The 21,123-nt window shown below is 44.3% G+C and overlaps 1 protein-coding gene across 3 annotated transcripts in view; it reads left to right on the plus strand.

Annotated features, from left to right (window-relative positions):
• The first annotated feature begins 220 nt into the window (after positions 1-220).
• The window catches only part of ARID5B (AT-rich interaction domain 5B), a 192,500-nt gene continuing 171,597 nt past the window's right edge, over positions 221-21,123 (plus strand). The window contains exons 1-2 of one of the 3 annotated variants that reach the window (XM_060108803.1): positions 221-276; positions 697-951. In XM_060108803.1, coding sequence (XP_059964786.1) covers positions 256-276; positions 697-951 — 276 coding nt within the window. In that variant the 5' untranslated portion in view covers positions 221-255. Of the gene's footprint in view, positions 277-696; positions 952-1,806; positions 1,883-2,502; positions 2,581-21,123 lie in introns of those variants that run through there. The other 2 variants (XM_060108810.1, XM_060108807.1) reach the window with 2 other exon arrangements.

The raw sequence follows: 21,123 nt of genomic DNA on the forward strand, positions 1-21,123 counted from the left end.
ATGAATTTGATCAAGCCACGTTTGGAAGGAAATCTACACATTTTTGACAGGAGCTGAAAATTGAGTCGTCAGAGAAATATTAGGACACATTTTCAATCATTTTCGTGCCGAAGGGGAGGCGAGAGCTTAGTTTTATATTGAGACATTACGCCGGCTGAAGGCAGAGAATGTTTTTCCCTGCCAGGACCTGATGCAATCCATTCAAGCCAACAAGTTTGGAGAGAATGTTGAGTTCAATCAATTCAGAACGTCGAGATGGAGCCCAACTCACTCCAGGTATTTCGCTCTCCTCCGCTCCTCCGATCCCGGCACCCCCCGGCACCCCCCAGCCCCCCGGCTCACCCACACCTCTGCACCCACCCACATCCCCCACAAACTTTTCACCAAACTTTTACCCTCTGCATCCCCCCAAATCATTTTTATTGTTTAAAAAAATCCCTGCAGTGATCATACATACATAATGTAATTTTACCGCCTCAGATGGAGAGGTAGGGAGAGGTGGGGGGGGCCGGAGTCTTTTTTTTTTTTAAGGGAGGCAGAAAATTTGTGTGGGCTCTATTATTTTTTCCACCCAGCTTTATATCTGTTGGCTCTTCTGTATTAAGAGTGTGGATGTCTGTGTGTAAATGTGTCTGGGAATAGACGTTTGTGCTCTGATGGCTACATTATTTATTTGGTGCTTTTTTTCCCCTGCAGTGGGTCGGCTCACCGTGTGGCTTGCACGGACCTTACATTTTCTACAAGGCTTTTCAATTCCACCTTGAAGGCAAACCAAGAATTTTGTCCCTTGGCGACTTTTTCTTTGTAAGATGTACGCCAAAGGATCCGATTTGCATAGCGGAGCTCCAGCTGTTGTGGGAAGAGAGGACCAGCCGGCAACTTTTATCCAGCTCTAAACTTTATTTCCTCCCAGAAGACACTCCCCAGGGCAGAAATAGCGACCATGGCGAGGTGGTAAACTTATATCTCCCTCTCTTCTTTCTTTATTATTTTTTCCCGTAGTAATGCTTATTACAGGGCAAGCTTGAAAATACTGTATTCACTTCTGCAGGCGAGCAGGATCGACTTCTTTTTTAAAGGGGTAGCGCCACTAGCTGGGGCTCGAGTATTTTGCCATTGTCAGAGTTTGGCTGTCAGCTTTACAAAGAAGATCCAACTGCTGATTTTAGTCAAGATCAAATAACTTGTTCGAGAAGGGTTTTGTTCAAGGGTGTGTGTGTGTGTGTGTGTGAGAGAGAGAGAGAGATCCTGCTATTGCCGCTTGAACATCACATGCTTTTTATATTTTTTGCCTTTTGAAAATTTACCTTCGCGTCTGGCTCGGTAGGGGATGGGTGGATTTCTTTCGGTGGGTTTCGATATTGTTGCCGTTTTTCTTTCTTTTTTTTTTTTAAGTAAGTATTTGATATGTTTAAGAGGGCGGAAATTACGAAATGGAGGCAGAGTGAGATCAAAAGCTATTGAGTTGGCAAAGACGTGTTGAATAAAGTGATAAATGACAGGTACTGGAATAATACATTCAAATAACTTGCAGATCTGCCCGGGCGGATTTCAAAGCGGTCGTGTAACCGGCACAAACACGTTAAGCATTAACAACTATCTCTCGTCCCCACCCCCTCCCCCCGGACAAGCCATTTGATGTTCTAGTTTTCAATTACTCCACGCAAAGTGGACGCTTTCCAGCGCGATCTTTGGGGATGTGTGGGACGCGGACGGGGGAGGGAAGGGCAGAGGGGTGTGTGCTCACCCCCTGGCCCTGCGGGTCCGGAGTTCTCCGCGCCCAGACGGCGCTCCTGGGGAGGGTGGAGAGGGACAGAGCCTCCCCGGCACGTTTCTGGGCGGCCGCGGGGGCGCTCGCCGCGCTCCCGGCAGGACGCCCGAGGTGAGCCCGCTGTCACCGGTCGCCGGGGCGGCCGCCCCTATTCGGCTCTGTCATTTCATGTGTGACCGCATTTCTGCGGGCTCCCCTCATCAGCTGATCGACCTCAGCGCCCTGGTACCTACCGGGGGAACTGTTTGGGGGAGGCTGTGCCTGCGGCGCGGCGGGGCGGGAGGGCGCGCGGCCGCCTGGCAAGGCTTTGTGTTGCCCAAGCGAGTACAGGGCAATCAAACTCAGACTTCTGAGGGCAGCTAGCTCTGTGCCAGGCTTTCGAGCTGTCGAGGTAGGTGTAAGGATCTTTTTGTTAAGTGAACGGTTCCCCGTTTAACTCATCCCGGAGCTCGAAGCTGCCTGCCAGTCCTTCCAGAATTCCCTGGTCTGGTGGAGTTGATTGTACTTTGGGCATCTCCAGTTCACTCCTCGCCGGGATCGAGTTACCCGTCGGTGGTCTATGCCGGTTAATTACCGGAGTTCGTCAAAACGTTCGCCCTCGGATCAGCCTCTTCGGAAATAAGCCCCTCCCTCCTCCCGAACACCTCTCCCAACCCACACGCCCTCCCCTCCGCCCTCCCGGCCAGCCAAGGGTTTTTAAACGTTCACCTTTCCCGACGTCTGCCGGCAATTTTACAAAGGTGTTGTTTGGAAATGCTGTGAAAAATCCTGCAGCCTACCAACAGGTTGAGCTCTTTGCACCGCCCAAGGTTTGGCTCGGCCCCCTCCCCCGACCCAACTTTCCTGCGCAGCTGTCTGCCTTCCCTTCCCCCTCCTGATTTCTTATTATTTGCTTTTCAAATTTATTACTTCAACATGGCCTGTGATCTGGAAAAGGGAAGGATTAAATATCCAGAAAAGAGCTGGTGCCTAATAGACTTCTGACTGAACCCAGAAGGAAATTATTCAGTGTTTTATGGGATATTTTGTGGCCGCGCTCTTTTTTTTTTTTTTTCAATTGAAAGTGGAATATTTTTTAAAGACCCTGAATTGACCCCACTTGGTCCAGTTTTAATTTCTATTGTGTAATTAAATAGTAAATTCTGATTTAAGAATAAAAGAAATATTAGCCGAAGGTTGCATCTGGTAGAACTAATGATAGTGAATAGATATATTTTTAAATACACGATTTTTTAAAAGATATTTTTCATTTTGGGGAAATGTAAGCGAACCATTTTAATGATCTTTGCGTTTCGTCACTGCTATATGAGCCATACCTGAGAAAATTAATCTTGCCATTTAAAAGTAAACTCTCGGGGGTTTGGAGAGGGAGATGGCTCTATTTATATTCCTCAGCTGCATATACATCGTCTAATATTATGCATGATTTGTTTTTTAATGCTAACACGGCTGGTAATTAGCTGTATGATTATAGTTGTATATTTCATTAGGACTTTGGCTGATGTCATTGTGAATTATTCAGCCATATTAAAACAATTTTCAATTGAGATAATGACACGCCTCAAAATTATGCAAATACAGGCTACATTGTGCAAAATAATTATGACAAATGTAAAGCAGGTAGAAAGTTTCCCAGTGCAGATCGGTTTTCCACCCTGGTGATGTCATTTCCCCCCTGGCCTAAGATAGTCAGTCATTCATTAGCAGAATAGCAGCAGCAGTCTCTTCTGGAGGAGAGCCTGCAGAAACCAGCATTTACTGCTGGCACCTAGAGGGGGCAACAGGGCCCTCTCATTAAGACATTTGCTTTGTTTTCTCTTACTCTGTTAACTTGTTTATATACAGTGAAATGATTTTATTATTGATTTTAAATAGTTTTGAATGATACATTTGCCATTTGCAATGCATAACTGAAAGAGAAAGGTTTCCTGGTGATGTGCACTGTGCCTTGGAGAAAATGTTCAGCACATTTAATCAGCCAGTACAGTTTATTTAAAGTAACCAAATGGAGGTTAATAATTTCTTGATTGAGCTGACATCAGCATCCATTTCAAAAGGACAGCCAGGACTCCGTATGCTTTTTTGGTTTAAGAGCACCATTCTGTCTTTTTATGATTTCTTGAAATATAAAGACATCAGTTCTAAAAACAGGGAAATTATCATTATGCGAGATTAGAAATAGCGTCCCTGTGTGGTTTGCTATGATCTGCAGAGGAAATTTTTTTTTGGTGGGGGAGGGAAATTTTCTTATTGATGTTTGCATTAATTGTATCAGGCTAGATAAGGCAGGACTTTGTATGCCCATTTTATAGATGAGACAGAGGCTTGAAGAGTTTATATGGTTTGTCAAAGGTCGCCGGCTAGAACCTAGGCCTTCTTAAGCTTTAGGGTTGCTTTATTTTCCCGCTGAAACCTACCCTTGAAACTAGAGCTTGAATACATCATATTATATTCCAGAAGTGTGTACTAAATGTGGGCAGTTCCTTGTACATTTTAGAACTATGACTAGTCAGTTTTGCTAAAGGTCACCAGATATTTAGGTAGCAGAATCATTCTTATTCTATAAAGTTCAGTTAATCCTAGCCAGTGTCATAGAACAATAACAGTTACATTTTAATACCATTATTAATAATCATTAACAATTTATTACTAGTTTAAATAATTAGGATAATGTCTGATCTGCTTATATCACTGCTGCCTACACGTACTTAACAGTGCTGGCAGCTGGTGTGGAGGAAAAGCATTCCAGAGAGTCACATCTTGATTCTACAACTTACTATTTGTTTGACCTTGGATAACTATAAACACTCTGAACCTCAGTTTCTTCAGCTGCAAAATGGGAACAATAGTAAGGCTGACTGGGGATTGTTATAAATATCAAGAGACATTATTATGGGCAAAATTACTTTATAACTGTAAATTAAATAAATAGAAAAGAGGGCTTCCCTGGTGGCGCAGTGGTTGAGTCTCTCTGCCGATGCAGGGGACGCGGGTTCGTGCCCCGGTCCGGGAAGATCCCACATGCTGCGGAGCGGCTAGGCCCGTGAGCCATGGCCGCTGAGCCTGCGCGTCTGGAGCCTGTGCTCCGCAACGGGAGAGGCCACAACAGTGAGAGGCCCGCGTACCGCTAAATAAATAAATAAATGAATAAATAGAAAAGAGTTATGATTATGGGGGTCTTTATTTTAGATATTCTTAATTTATAAGTAAGAAACATGATAACTTTTATGTCTGTGTGGAGGCTTCTGGGCCTAATCATGATACTGTCTTGAATTATTATGAAAGTGAAGAGCAGGGCCATATGCAAGGAGTTAAGTGTCTTCAGTAATTACCTACAATTGCCATATTCAGCCAGTAACTCTTCAGAGGAGGAACATGGCAAAGTAGGCGGGTAATTGGTTCTGTTACTGGGTAACTTCTGATTACATTCATTTTCAGATTGCCAAGTGCTTAATCTCTAGGCAATATACGCTCTTAAAAATAGGTGGATTGGGGCTTCCCTGGTGGCACAGTGGTTGAGAGGCCACCTGCCGATGCAGGGGACGCGGGTTCGTGCCCCGGTCCGGGAAGATCCCACATGCCGCGGAGCGGCTGGGCCCGTGAGCCATGGCCGCTGAGCCTGCGCATCAGGAGCCTGTGCTCCGCAACAGGAGAGACCACAACAGTGAGAGGCCCGCGTACCGCAAAAAAAAGAAAAAATTGGTGGATATACAAGGTTGGATTTCAGCCTGACGGATCATGGGCTGGATTCTACAAGAAAGCTTGCTGGTCCCCTGCAACAGTGAGTGTGGATGAGTAAGTCGGTGATGTAGGGAGTCAATATCAAGCATATCTGGGCATTACAGATTTTAGTATGCAGCCAGGGTATCTAACAGTGGTTTGACTATCACCAGCCTCACTATCCAGTCAAAAATTGTTAAAAATGTATATTCACGAGCCCCTACTGGAATTAATTTATTTAGAATCTCTGGAATTGGGGTCCAGGATTCTGCATTTTAAATAGTCTTGCCCTAGCTTTGTGGATCTTGGGCGAGTTTTAAACTCTGTGCCTCAGTTTTCTCATCTGTAAAATGGAAATATGGTACCTACTTCCCAGGATTCTTTTAAGGATTAAAGGAGTTAATACATGTAAAGTGCTTAAAACTGAGGTGGGCACATAGCAGAGTCTCCAGTAATGGTTGACTCATTATTATTATCATTAATATTAGTAGTATTGTTCTCGTTAAAGTTTGAGACCACTACCATGGACCTTCCTAAAGAAAGCTTTTCTCTATGAGAGGGCGGCATCTAGGTTAGTTTACTAGAACATATAGCCAATTCAGGTCCCCCCAGATCAGGCTGGCTTTCATCCATATGGTGGATTTAGCTGTGTTGCCATTATAAAAGGCTCCTTAAGGATTTACATTTTAGTATTGAAACATGCTGTCAACTGGATCAGCAGGATTTTTTAGAAGATCACCTGATCATATCACAGACACATTCTGAAATTCAGGAGGTGCTGGACTGGCCTTGCTCTGCCTGTGGGTGGCCACTCACTGGGTCTCTGGTCTGTTTCCATGAGCTGATTTCTTTTTTTTAGAAGTTTCTGAGATCTCTTCAGTGTCCTCACTAGCCTTGCACAATTTCTTTACCTTTTCTAAGCCTCAGTTTCTTCATCTGTCAAATGGATTTAATGGCTTCTACTTTGCCAAGAGAATTAATAATAATAACGAAAAGGTCCTGGCAACTAGCCTCGTACCTATACATGCGAGCTCAGCAAATGATGGATGCTGTTATAATAGTTATCGTTTATTTTTAGTAATGATCTTAAGCTAAGAGAAGGAATATCTTTACTCTCTCCCTAGCAGGCCCTTTAGAACTAGGGTGAAAACTAATGAATTACATGGAGAGAGTTTATTGGACTGTGACAAGTATCGGCAAACTAAGGCCAAAGGGCCAAATCTGGCCCACTGTCTGCTTTTGTAAATAAAGTTTTACTGGAACATAGACTGTTTATGTATTGTTTATAGCTTCTCTCAGACTACAGTGTCAGAGTTGAATGGTTGTGACAGTGACCATATGGCCCACACAGTGGAATACTCTTTGGCCCTTTACAGAAAAAGTTTGCTGACCCCTGCCCTATGGAGTTGATCCGAGATAAGGAATGTGACTGTGTACCTTTTTGTCTTTCTTACTTGGCTTTGGAGCAAGATCCAGTAATAGAAGAAATACTTTAACATTAATATGTCAAAAACCTTTACATGTACAAAATTCTGTTTCAGCATTGAGCCTAGGATGTTAAAATTTGAGAATCAGTAGAATGTATACTAAGTTGTATTTTGTATGGTTAAGTTCCCAATTCCGGCCAAAGCTGGTTTCATCTATCTTGAGTTAATAAAAGCTGCTTGCTGAGTGCTAACTATGTGCTCCGTGCTTTGCTAGGTACAGAGATGGATGTGAAACAATTCATGATGTGGCTTTTTTTCTCAAGAAGCTTATCAATCTTGATAGATGAGATCAACACACGTTTTTAAAAAATGTAAAAGCAATATAAGATGTAACACATTGGTGAATTGTTCTGACAGTAAATGCAATACGTTTTCAAAGGAAGGGTCACTATCTATATGTTTTTGGAAAAGGCATGTGTTCAATTCCTCAGCTGCTGATTGAAGACCTACTAGGTGCTGGACAGTGGGGTACTGAGATACAGGAGAATGGCCCAGCCCTCAAAAAACTCTTAGTCTACCCCCATAGACAGACACTGGTCACAGAAAAGCTGTCAGACTCTTATCTGCATCCCTTAGTTAAAGTGGAGATCAACTAAGGTCACTATTTATTTGTAGCCTTTCGCAATCTTTCTGGAAACTATGAAGTACTGTCTTCACCTTTGAGGTCTTATTCACTCCATGCATATTTATAGAGCACCTATTTTGTGCCAGAGCCTGTTCTAGGCTGCGTCATCCAGCATTGAACAAGACAGACAAGTACCCCTGTCCTCAGGGGGCTTACAGTCCAGTATTTGGTTTTAATCTCCCAGGTAGTTTTCACATGGTGCTTCCTGGAATGGTTATCTGTGTGCTTTTCCTGTGCTTGTCACCCCCTCCCCACTGCAGTGCTGTTCTCAGAAGCAGAGGGTTGTGCCTTACTCACCTCTGGATCTCCCCACCGTAGTCAGTGCATTCATCAAGTATCTACTGAATGACTGAATGACATGATTAAAATGAATGCTTCCCCACAGGCTGCTTTCTTTAAATTTGGCCCAAGTTCTTTCTTTCTGGCAGAGGGTCACTCACCTGTGGGCCAGCTCCAGCAGCCCACCTCACATTTCTTTCTCTTCTAAAATCCATATCATTTTGCACCATAGGCTGTGAAAATGCGCAAAGGTTTTTTTTTTTTTTTTTTTTTTTTTTTTTGGTAGAACTCGCCAAAGAAATTAGTGACTATTTGGGACTGAATGATCAGGCGAGAACCAGCATCTCCATCTTTTTGAGCATGTTTCCAGTCTTCAGCCATCAGCCCATAAAAAGTCAGGGTTTGGGGGGAATTCCCTGGCAGTCCAGCAGTTTGGACTCTGAGCTTTCACTGCCAAGGGCCTGGGTTCAATCCTTGGTTGGGGCACTAGGATCCCACAAGCGGCACAGGGTGGCAAAAAAAAAAAAAATTGTATTAAAAATAAATAAATAAAGGTTGTTTAAAAAAGAGTCAGGGCTTTGGGGTGGCAGTCTGCAGAAAGATGGGACTTCAGGGAAGAGGAGTCACTTCTCACCTGAGTGTTGGTTGGCAGTTCCGGCGAACTAGCATGTTTTCCAGACTGATGGTCTTGACGAGGCCACGTGTTTGATAGCAAGTCAAAACCATAATCAATTAAAACCTGTCTTGACATTTAGAGTGTCAGGCACATACTAAGGAAATGTTATTTTTATGGAGTGCACGAATCCATACATGTAAATACTTCGCTGTTAGTCGTTAATAAAGCATACCATTGTTCACAGTGGCATCTAGTGATACATGACTCAGGCTCATTTATCAAAGTCTAGTTTTAACCAATATCCAGAATATAATTGCTGGAATCAAATGGATTTGCTTGTCATTTTTTATAGCCAGGGTGGTTGGATATCTGCCATCTTCTACTCGGAATAATATTGTAGCTAGTGATTACCCGTTGGCTTGGCTTTTAAATAAATTTAAAATAAATTTATTGATTGTTGGCTTAAGGATTCATTCGCCTCTCAGAAATGTGGTCATGGATTCCTGCATTTCTTGAAAAAATCTGCTCCTGTGCCCTCGCACGTGGATGGCTTTTTCTAGCCGCACCATGATCCTTGCTGGCTTCCTGGAGATTAGAACCTGGGCCTTGGCCTTCGAAGAGCATGGCTCGCATCCTGGACTGTGAGCACCGGTACTGACAACACATGTCAAACGTGTAGATGATGATGATTATTGAAAGGGTGCTTTAGACTCATGCTAATGGCATCAGTCTCTAGTACACACTTGCGTAAATTAATTCTGCTTTTAAAATCGGACGCACTGTTAACAGCGTTCAAGATGGATATTTGACATTTATCACACAGACTAGGACGTGTGGTTTAACTGCATGAATTTTCTGTAGGATCTTTGTGGCTGTATGAATTGACGCACAGTGGTGGGTGTGCTTACACACATGATGAACATCAAGTTCCGGGTCCCATCTCCATCCTTGAACAGAGAGGAAACCTGGGGGTAGAAACCACGTGTTGCTGGTCAATCTGGTGGCCCCATAACCATCTCCCCTCTCCCCACCTTTCCTTTCTCATGACTCCAGCGCACCTGGGCGGTGATGCACATCCCTCCTCCCCAGAGTTGAGTTCCAAGCCGGATCAGTGGCACTAAACATTAAACTCTTGTCTTTGAGAATAATAGGCTTTGCTTTGTACACCCTCAAGCATGTTGAGCTACTGTGCAGGCTGGAAAATAAAAATGTTCTAATTGTGTCTTTTAAATAAGCATAGGAGTGAATTAATTAGACCATATTTTGTCTTTAGTTGCTTAGTTACACAATAGTATTCCTGGGCACGAGTAAGATAAATTGGCTCTTTTTGTGCCGCCTGCCCTTTAATCATAATTACTGTATTGCTTAGGAGAGTAAAGCATACATAGATTTTGAATTTTTTATTAATAGTCAGAAGTATGCATATGATATATAAAGTATATGCTGTTTAACCTGTTTTATATGCTTTTATGTGGGAAGAAGGTTTACTGTGGTGGTAACATTTGCATTAGTTGCTCAAAGATGTAGTTCTGGGAAATACATAATTGAAATGTTTTTGAATTGCTTTTTCTGGCCTTTTCAATCTTATTCAAAATAATAGTGCCTCCAGTCCTAGAGCAGTCATTCTCATTTGATTTAACATCTTTTTTTGCACTGCACACGCAGCGCCCAGTTTTAACCCTGCAGAGCCTAGATGAGGTTTTGTGATTCACGGGCCTCACACTTTGTGCCTTATGTTTTGGGGTTCACACTGTTGGGGGGCCAGGGGGCAGCAGAGCACCTGCATCCAGCAGCCATGACTCCAGTGCCCTTCGCTCTGGCACTCTTCCGTGTTCCTCGCAGAAGGCTCCAGGGTTGGAGATCATAAGAGTTTGTTGTAGCTTCGACTGGACAGTGCTATGTGCTTGCCTTCTAGGGTCTTGCAAAATGGGATGTGGCTTCTGGAAGGAACTTGGGTTTCTAGCCCCCTCTCCCACCCCTCCACCACGGAGGGCAGCAAGAGTTGGACAGCTTGATGTAGTTATTGAACAATGGGAGAGTCTGGCTTAAGACCCAGCATGTGTACTGGGCAAATGTATGTGAAAATCGACCCCATTGTTCTGTTGTATTTGAAAGCAAATAAATTATTTACAGATATTTGCTAATTAAAGCACATGTTGTTTTACCAGCACAAAAGAACACGGTATTACTGGAGACAAAGAAGTAAGTGCGAATAATTTAATCTTGATAATTCTGTGTGTTCTTCTTAAAGGACGAATATGTTTAAAAATATGTACATATACATACATATCAAAGTGTGTGTGTGTATGTATATACAGATATCTATATATGGAGGGGTGTGTGTGTGTGTGTGTGTGTTATTCTCACAAAGGAAGCCTTGCATACTACAGAGATAACAGGCCAAGTTACCATCCACTTACTTGTCACTAGGCCTGCTCCAAGCTCCCTGTGGAACATTGGAGATGGAAATCATTTTGACAGAATACTGTTTTCCCTTTAGTCCAAGCTTTGCTTGCCGTCATCTAGTTTGAGCTCAGCTCCGAGTACCATTGGGAAAAAAGCAAACTAGCCAGATATTGTACCAGGGAATAAAAATGTTCTCATTCATTACCTTGTCCTCAGACTTTCCTCAGTGACGGGCCCAGGTTTAGTGGTTTCTATTCTGTAACGACCCAACTTTGGTGACGTTCTGACTGGAAATTTGCCTTGTGGAATGAGGGCCTCTGACGTGCGGTGAAGCAGTCCGATGCAGAGGAGGTTGTTCTGATGTTCTGAGACCTTCTCCTGACTGGAACGATAGCCTGTCCGTGGGTGCAGCCGGTCCCTCTGCCTCTGCCGTCAGACATGTGTGCTTGTAGGCGGGACTGGACAGACAGCTCTTGGCACTGTTGATCACGATGACCAGGAAGACTTGCCATGGTTATCTCAGAAAAAGGCTCCTGGCTGATGTGCCATGGACGTTTTAATAGACTTACAGGATATTCAGGAGAACAAGTCCAGCCCCCTGTATTTAATAGATGCAGAGACTAAGGCTCAGAAAAATCTTGGGCATGTGCTCAGAGCTAGTGGGTGACAAGTAGAACCAGAGCCCAGTCCCTCAAGCACAGGGGTCTGCTGCTTTGGGGAAGGGCTGCTGTCTTGAGGTTATAGTCTGAGGAAAGTAGGCAAGTGTTTCCCATAGGTGTGTTCAGGCGGGTCGTTCCAGTGCCCTGTCTTACACCAGTAGTTGGTGCCTCTGTGGGAGATCACTTTTATAAAGTCACTAATGGAGTGTATGGTTTTTATTCTAATGATGAGATACTTATCAAAGGGTGAGTGATTACACAGAAGCCAGGCTTTGATATTCAGGGTCCCCTCTGGATCTCACCTTTATTACCCTCATTTCCAAATTCTTTCCTGGAGCCAGGAGGGCCCTCTGATAGGGATATTTACATTGACTCAAGAAAAGCATTCTTGGTGATAAACAGAATTGGCATTTCTGCTACCGTCTGATATTCATGGATGGTTTCTTTCATTCAGAAATTTTTATTGCGTGCCTGCTATGTGCTGGTTCTCTGGACTGGGATATAACAGTGAACACAGTGACTAATACCCAGATAAAGCTTTCTGTTCTTATATTACTCATTCTCTAAAGGAAGAAGGAAAAGGTAAGTTGATTGATTTATCCAAAATGGAGGAAACCCATGGCCATACATTGTAGTCTTAGAACCACATTCACACTTTCTTCTTCCAGGTGCACAACCCAGAGGAAACTTCCCAACTTGCTGTTTTCCAAAACCATTTGAAAAAGTTTCACCCACAGTGTTTTCAATGAAGTTACTTTTTTTTTCTATTGAGTAGCTATTATGTGTCAGGCATTGCAAATATATTAACATATAAATTAAATACTCATTTAATTCTCAAAGAAATTCTCTAAGGTTGGTAGTATTGTGACATTTCCACACTTTATAGACTAGGCAACTGAGACCAAAAGAGGTGTTAAGTAACTTGCCCAAGGTCACATCTAAGTGAGACTGAGAGGCAGGATTGAAAACACCAGATTCTCGATTCTGCCAGGTGATCTTCATATCCCCCTACTTAGAATATATTGAGAAATAAAATTGGGATTTTCATTATATACTGACCTATTCTTTATCTGAGCCTTTATGAATAGTTTCTTTTGGTCCTTCATCTATTTAGTTAGCATATGGTTCTTGAAAGCTTCTATCCTGCTGTCTGGGAACTTGCAGTCAAATTGGCTGTTGACTGTTAGGCGAGTATTTGGTAATAATACCGCGCACCTGCTCAGTAAAGTGTTTGCACGGGCTCTTTAAATCCCACAAGCCCACGGGAGGAGCCAGGCACCTCCCTTCGGTTTGCTACCTCCTGAGCGGCTTCTGTGTGCAGGCCGTGCTGGGCCCTGGAGCGACAGGTAGGAAACCAGGCAGATCCTGCCTTCGTGGGGCTTCTCACTGGGTGGGGAGCACAGGCACGATTAAGCAAACAGTCCTAAATAAATGGGTGATTTTGTGGTGCCGTCAGCATGGAGAAGGGAAAATACAGCGACCTATGATGGGGTGCCTGATCTTGTTAGGAAGGTCTCTGGAGGCATTTTGCAAGAAGTAGTGTTTGAACTCAGAGCTAAAGAGATTCCATTGAAGACTGGGAAAAGGTTTCTTGGTAGGATGTGGAGGTGGGAGCATTCTCCCTTTGGCATGATTTCTGGGCTGAGCCGAATCTTGGTGAATCCAGGAAACAGGTTAGAGACGCCCACTGAAGCCCACTGGAGGCACCTACTGTTTTAGATCCCATTGAGACACCTGCATAGCATTTTCAGAACTGATTTACATCGTCTGGCTGGCTGTGGAGAAGTAGAAAATGGAGCCGCAAACTAAGGCCTATAGGCCAAATCTGGCCCACTGCCTGTTTTGTCAATAAAGTTTTATTGGCGCACAGCCACCTGTTTACAAACGGTCTCTGGCAGCTTTCACACTATCGTGGGAGAGCTGAGTAGTTGCGACAGAGACTGTGACGCACAGTCTCACGTGTTTACCATCTGGCCCTTTACGGTAAACGTTTGCCTGGCCCCTGGTCTGATATGATTTTAATAAAGTTAGTAGTAAAACTAGGTGCCGACAGCTTCACATGGACCTTCTGTTTACTCCCTAACAGCCACGGTGCTATGAGGGAGGCTCTAGGGCCGTGTCATTCTGCAGGCGGGCAACCAGAGAGGCTAGGTAACCCGCCCAGGTTCACTCATCAGGTAAATGACAGAGACTGAATGGGAGCTCGAGCTGTCTTGATTCCAGAACACAGGTGGCAGACGCCTCGTGCTGTCCTGCTGACAGGTCGAGGAATTGGGGGTTGTATCCGAAGAGGGGTGTAAAATTTGCTGAGGTTTTTCTGTGTGAAGTAAAATAGCACAACTGCTGTATCCTGTTCAAAAACCACCTCCTCTATGATGTCTTCCACGGACGAGGAGAGAAAGGAGCCCGGAGCAGAGGCACAGGTGTGGGCTGGGCAGGGAGGCCAAAGTGGATGGAGCCAGGCTGGGAGACAGAACCGGGGAGCGTGTGGCTCATCTGGATGTTGCCCTTCAGGTCCTGGCGAGCGTTGCGGACAGCAGTGTCGTTTGATGTTGCCGTATCTTTCCATTTTTTCAAGAGACGTGCCAGAAAGCCAGATTTTTGTGTGGTTTTAGTTGGCAGTTCCATACAATTTTTAAAAAAACACTGTGGGCCAAATGCAACATGTATTCAGTCTAGATGTGGCCCACGGGCTGCCACCTTGCACTCTCTGGAGGAAAGCTTTGGAATATTACAGTTTTGAAAACTTTCTCATATTTGGCCCATTTTCTGTAATGAAGTAAAAGGAACCTGTTAGTCCTAAAGGGGCAGCAAAGGGAGGAGGCCAGGCAGCCCGGTGGGCAAAGCCATCACCATTTTCTCCAGCCAGAGCTCCAGAGCCTGGAGGGATGGAAGGAATGGAAGGAATGGATGGACGTGCAAGCTGGGGCCCACAGTCAGGAAGGGCACAGGGATCAAGATGTGGGAAGAGGGGCTTCCCAGGTGGCGCAGTGGTTGAGAGTCCGCCTGCTGATGCAGGGGACACGGGTTCGTGCCCCGGTCCGGGAAGATCCCACATGCCGCGGAGCGGCTGGGCCCATGAGCCATGGCCGCTGAGCCTGTGCGTCTGGAGCCTGTGCTCCGCAGCGGGAGAGGCCACAGCAGTGAGAGGCCCGCGTACCGCAAAAAAAAAAAAAAAAAAAGATGTGGGAAGAAAGAAGTGTGTGAGTGGGGAGGTGGCCTGGAGCCATGCTGAAGGCGCCGTGCCGAAGGGGGCTTGTGAGCAGACCCTTGAAAATACTTTGGCCTTTTTGAGGAGTGAGAGTGACAGAAGGGGAAATCCTTGGCAGAAGAAGCCATAGGCAAGTAGGAAGGCAGGACTTTCCAGTATTGGATGTGGTCTGCGTGCGGCAAAGGAGCAGGGCTGTGGTGGACAATGAGGTAGACTGAAGCCAGACCTTGGGTTGTCTGGCTGGTCAGGTTGGATTTGAACCTAGAGGCAGTGATGATTAATAATTTCACGTGTGTGTTTTTTCTTTCTGTTTAGAATATAAACTCTTAGTCTCAAAGCTTGGTACAACCACATGTGCATATGTACTCTGACTGGTAGTAGCTGCACGTCATCTTGGTCCGTTACTTAATTTTTCTGGGGTCTCTGTTTCCTTATCTGTGAAGTAGGCTAATCTTGCTGGGCTGTGATTATCAAATGAGACTTGTATGGGCATAAAGTCTCAAACCCTAACCTGGCTAATAGAAGACCCAGGCCTTTAGCAGATGCTAGTTATCTACCCTGTCCTTTCTGGTCTGGGACCAAATCCTAACTTTATTGTCTCCATGAAGTCTGTCATGGTGTTAAGACTGTTAATAGCCCCTTACTAAGTAATTTACTGGTTGAGTCATTGGGTTACTATTGTTTGAAAAAACAATAACTAAGAAAATTCTCAATTTAAATTGAGTTAAACTTCCTGGTTCTCCATCTGTCCTGAGAGTTTTTTCTTGTGTTTAGGTTCAGAGTTTTTGATTCAGGTTTGAGGTTTCCAGTCGCTGTGAAGGAGTCACCCTCAAGCCCATTCTGCTCTGTTCTATTTGGGTCTTAAAGGACCCCGAGGGGGCATTTCTTCCATCAGCCACAACAAAATAAAAAGAGATGGGAGTCAAGAGACCAAACCTGCATTCCAGGTGTCCCATCTCATGAGCTGAAGAAGGTTCAGACCTGGTGCTTCCCAGGCCCCTCCCCTTTCATGGTGCAACCTCTGGGAAACCTGGTGTTGATGTGCTGAATGTGCACAGCATTGAATTGATTGTAAATACCCTCCCTTTCCCGCCATTTAAAAATAGCCTCTCCTAGTTCTTATTTTTCAAAACACCCCTAATCTGGAAATGGGTTTCACCCCCTTGTCAGCTCCTCCTTTTCCTCTTTTGGTGATGGTAAGGAGTGTATTCCAGACTAACTCCTTTGAGATGTGTGATGCCAGGTTCTTTCAAAAAGCAGAAAACATCAGCAGAAAGAAGGATGTAAAGGGCTAGAGTCCCAGCCAGAATGGCTGAGGAATCTTAGAAGAAGGATCTTCAAAATAGAGGCTGCCTGCTGGGCCATTAGATCCTTTTGCTTTGGGTTAATCCCACAGTGTTTATCAGATGACTAGAATTCAGATGAAAACACTGCTGTAGTACTCAGGCTCCTCACCAAATTATTCCAAAATCTAGTGTACATGGGTTATAAATACAGAAAATAATTGAATTCTGTATGTCTTAAGTGAGATAATCTGTTCCATTCTGTTTCTTGTGAGCATTCTCCATAATAGTCTAATTGTGTTCTGTGCTCCTGGGGGGCTGAATGTGTATTCAGCAACAATGCATTGGGTTGTAAAATATGCATCCCCAACTATCTGGGCAGGCAAGAAGGAGGTTCTAGTAAAAAGGCTGAAGGTGTTTTTTCTAATGCAAATGGTATGAATCACACACATGGTAGTGTCTTTTTAAAATTATCAGTAGGCTCTGTTTTTTTTCTTTACAGTTATAGGTCCTGTTTCTCACTCCACATTTTGGATGTTACTAGATCAGTAATTCAGTAGACAGCCAAGCAGGTGTTCAAATCACTTCTGACCCCCAGAATTCCTTAAATGACCCCTCGAAGTAGTGGAGTGAAAACATTCTCAGCATGACAGAATATTGAGGTACCTCAGTTGCCTTAATTCTTTTTTTTTTTTTGGCCTTAATTTTTTTTTTTTTTTTTTGGCGGTACGCGGGCCTCTCACTGCCGTGCCCTCTCCCGTTGCGGAGCACAGGCTCCGGACGCACAGGCCCAGCGGCCACGGCCCACGGGCCCAGCCGCTCCATGGTACGTGGGATCCTCCCGGACCGGGACACGAACCCGTATCCCCTGCATCGGCAGGCGGACTCCCAACCACTGCGCCACCAGGGAAGCCCCTTGGCCTTAATTTTTAAAGGCTATTTTCTGCCTTTTTTTCTCTTTTTAAGGAAAGAGAAGTCTTGCTTTGATCTTGGCCATGAGGGCTAGAGGATTGTGTATGTACAGGACCTGTAGATTGTATATGTAGGCAGCACCGTTGTCTAACTGGTCAGCTGTGCCAAGGCCCTTGAGAAGGTGAGGGGAGGACAAGAGACATGAGGCTTGGAATTCTTCTGCAGTAGCTGAGGACATAATATAATATTGCTCTTAACATTTCTATTTTTAAATGTAGGCCTTTTGACTGCAAACTTTTATTCACTTCACTTCAACCAATATTTATTAGTACACACAAGGTACCGTGGGGGTGATAAAGAGATGAGTAAGATTGGCCTTTCTTCCTCTAGTTGCTTAAAGGAGATAGAACATAAAGTCAGCCTTACTTGATAAGCTTATATTTTATATTATATTCCATCCTGAAAGGGATGCTTATATTGTTCTGTAGTATTCTTGGAAATTTCTATGGATACCCCCCAAAAAGAAGAGATCTCTTTTACAGGCAGTTATTTCAGGATTTAGGCAGTCGCATAAAGCATTCTTCCATTGGCTTGTCAACTTCTCAGCAGAAATTAATCTAATTTCCAGGCACAGTTAAAACTGATATTTAGCACCTTGTTTCACAGACTTTATTTCATTGTCACACAAAAATATGTCAACGTATTCCATGTTCAAAGATTAGTGTACTAGCTCTCTATTGTTGTGTAACGAATTACCCCAAACTTCCCATCTTAAAGCATTTCTCATTCACAGTTTCTGTAGGTCAGGAGTCTGGGTAAGGCTTAGCTAGGTGTGTCTGGCTCGGAGTCTCTCAAAGCTGCAGTCAGGGTGCCCGGCGGGCCCTGAGTCATCTCAAAGCTCTCTAGGGCTAGAATCTACTTCTGAGCTCACTTCTCTGCTCCTGGGCTGTTGGGCTGACAGCCTCCTTCCTTGTTAGCCGTTGACCTTGACCTCCCTGGTTCCTTGCCGAGCCGCATGGGCTTCTCCACAGGCCAGTTCCAGCATGACAGTTGACTTCCCTCACTGTGTGTGAGCCAGCCAGGAGCCACAGTCCTTTGGTAAACTAATCTCAGAGTTGAAATCCCATCACTTTTGCCTAGGTCTGTTTGTTAGATGTGGGACATTGTGTCCAGCCCATATTCAAGGGGAGGGGATCACACAAGGGCATGAATACAAGGAGGTGGGGATCATTGGGTGTCCTTTTAGAGGCTGCCCACTACAGTCAGCAGTGGAACCAATAACGTTAGTATAAATCTAGTCTGATGTGGATTGGAAGATAGTCTTCTTACCGTCTCGCTCTTTTTTTTTTTTTTTTTAACATACATAGCTGTGTTTTATTTCATAAATTTTAAAAATAATTAAATTGCATTTTACAATGTTCATAATTTGATAATGAATTTAAAAGATTAAATGAGAATAAAATATTTGTGAACTACTAGAAACTCTTATACTGGAATTATTCTGATCAAAGTTCTTGTTTCAATTCCTAGTCTATGAAGCCTATGTCACAAAGATTAAGTGTGTTATTCCAGTTGATATATTTGGTGTGTTTTCAAAGAAAAACAAATTCAAGTCTAGCCTTCATGAAGAGCAAAAGTGCTGCCTTTATTGAGGTCTGGCTCTAGTACTGTTTTCGCCCTTTTTTTTCTCCTTTTGTTGTTATGTATTCTCCTTGAGTGGTTCTTCCAAACACCTCCCCGCTCTTCTGGGCATTTAAATATAAACAATGTACGTAATAGATAGCAGACTGCTTTAATCCTTCAAATATTTGTTAGTCTTAGAGCATGTCAACAAGTTATATTGGGTCTTTCTAAAACTTAATGTCGTATATATATATATATATAAATTTATTCAGTTATTTAATTTTGTTTTATTTTTGGCTGCATCAGGTCTCAGTTGCCCCACGGCATGTGGGAATCTTAATTCCCTGACCAGGGATCGAACCCATACCCCTGCAGTGGAAGGCAGATTCTTTTGCCAATGGACTACCAGGGAAGTCCCAAACCTAATGTCTTGATCAGTGAATTTGGGGGGTTTTGCTGGAAAGGTCGTTGCATCTGGTGTGATGATGGGTCTGCAGAGAGAAGGGGGATGAGGACGCTGTAGCTGGTATAATTAAACAGGCTCCTAAATGCATAAAAACATAAGTATGTTTCATGCACAGTGGTTGAGGAGGGGCATTAAATCAGGTTGGCATATGTCCATGTAACGAAGTCGTAAACATCCAAATGAAAGGGATTGTCCCAGTTTGTGTTTCTAACGGGTGAACCTATAGGAAATAAGGATCTCTCAGCCACTCTTCAACTTTGTGCATATGTCAGGGAGCAGCTGGCCTTCCATCTTTTAAATTCTGTGGAAATTATCTGTTTCACGGGAAAACTCAACTGTTGCTCTTTCAGGGAAGATGCAACTTGGTTTTAGATAAAGTGCTTAAAACACACCTATGTAGGCATTAAAGGTTTGAGAAAAGGGTGGCATTAAGCAGATTCTGGTCAATTAATTTTTTTTTTTTTTTTTTTGTGCGGTACGCGGGCCTCTCACTGCTGTGGCCTCTCCCACTGCGGAGCACGGGCTCCAGACGCGCAGGCTCAGCGGCCATGGCTCATGTGCCCAGCTGCTCCGCGGCATGTGGGATCCTCCCGGACCGGAGCACGAACCCGTGTCCCCTGCATCGGCAGGTGGACTCTCAACCACTGCGCCACCAGGGAAGCCCTGGTCAATTATTTTTTAATATCTTTTCCCAGTCTGTTGATTCTCTTTTCACTTTTTATTTGTTTATTTATTTGGCCACACCACACGGTATGCGGGATCTTAGTTCCCTGACCAGGGATCGAACCCGTGCCCCCTGTAGTGGAAGTGCGGAGTCCTAACCACTGGAATGCCAGGGAATTCCCAGATTCTGGTCAGTTTTTAATAATGGAAATTGATTTATGGGGTAGCTTCCATGCGAAATCTGCCAGAAGCTTAGAGAAAAGGAGTCTGAATTCAAATTTAGAAGCATGTATCAGCTATAGGACATATGTATGCTCTGTGTTCTTCCACCTTGAATTTGACAACATACCGCATCCCTCCCAGTGCCTTTGTATCCCCTGTTCTGTGTGCAGTGTCCTGTGTTCTTTCCCCACTTGTTCCTTCTCTTCCTTACGGTCTCAGCAGAGACCTTCCCTGACCATCTGATTTGAAATCATCCCCAGTTCTACCCTCTGTTTCCCATTATTGCCTCTTCTAGTTCTTTTGCCTCAGATTTTATTATCTGGCCCCCCACTCCCCTCTCTGCCGACACACACACACGTACCCTAACCCCACACACAACTGTAGGCTCCAGGAAGGTACGGGTTTTTATCTGTTTTAATTTCTGACTATGATCCCAGTGTCTGACATATCATTAGTGCTCAATAAATATTTGTTGAATGAATGAGATCACTTATGACAGTTTCTCACTTTATAAATCACACTTAGCTGAGGACTGTGGTTTACTGTATGTGTCCTGTGCCCCCCACCCCCGCTAGACTGCTGTTCTTCCCCAGGCCTCTGCTGTTCCAGTGCCTTGCGCAGCTCAGAGTAGATGCTCCGGACATCGAAAATGAAAGAATGAATGGATTCTCTGGCAAAGGAGACTAGAGAGAGAGTAACCTTCACTTCTAGGCAAGGAACAGGAGCCCTGGGCACTGCCTGTTTCTAAAGGACAGTGTCTTCTTCATCCTTCTCTCTCCATGGCTTGTGCTCAGTCCAGTGCCTGGCACAGAGCAGAGTCAGTGCAGGTTAGTTGGATCAGATTGAGTTGAGTTGGGGGAAAAGCTCAAACCAAATCCCTGCTGACAGTAGCACCGGATGAAGCTCAGCTTGTGAACGCTCAGCTTGTGATAGCTCCTTCTGGATTCCCTTCTGCAACTGTTTTGTCAGAATGCCCAGTAGCATTCATTCATTCGTTCATTTGTTCATTCATTCATTCACGCATTCAGCACCTCCTGGTGGTCTACGGAATATCAGAAGACATGGAAGGCAAGTTACAGCCCTGCCTTCAGAACGCTTACCTTGAGGGAAACTTGGGCTTTATTCTCTGGTTTATACCACCTCACTGAGGGGGCAGAGAGCTGGAATCAGGCAGCCATAG

The sequence above is a fragment of the Mesoplodon densirostris genome, chromosome 1 (assembly GCF_025265405.1).
Source record: "Mesoplodon densirostris isolate mMesDen1 chromosome 1, mMesDen1 primary haplotype, whole genome shotgun sequence".
Taxonomy (NCBI): Eukaryota; Metazoa; Chordata; class Mammalia; order Artiodactyla; family Ziphiidae; genus Mesoplodon; species Mesoplodon densirostris.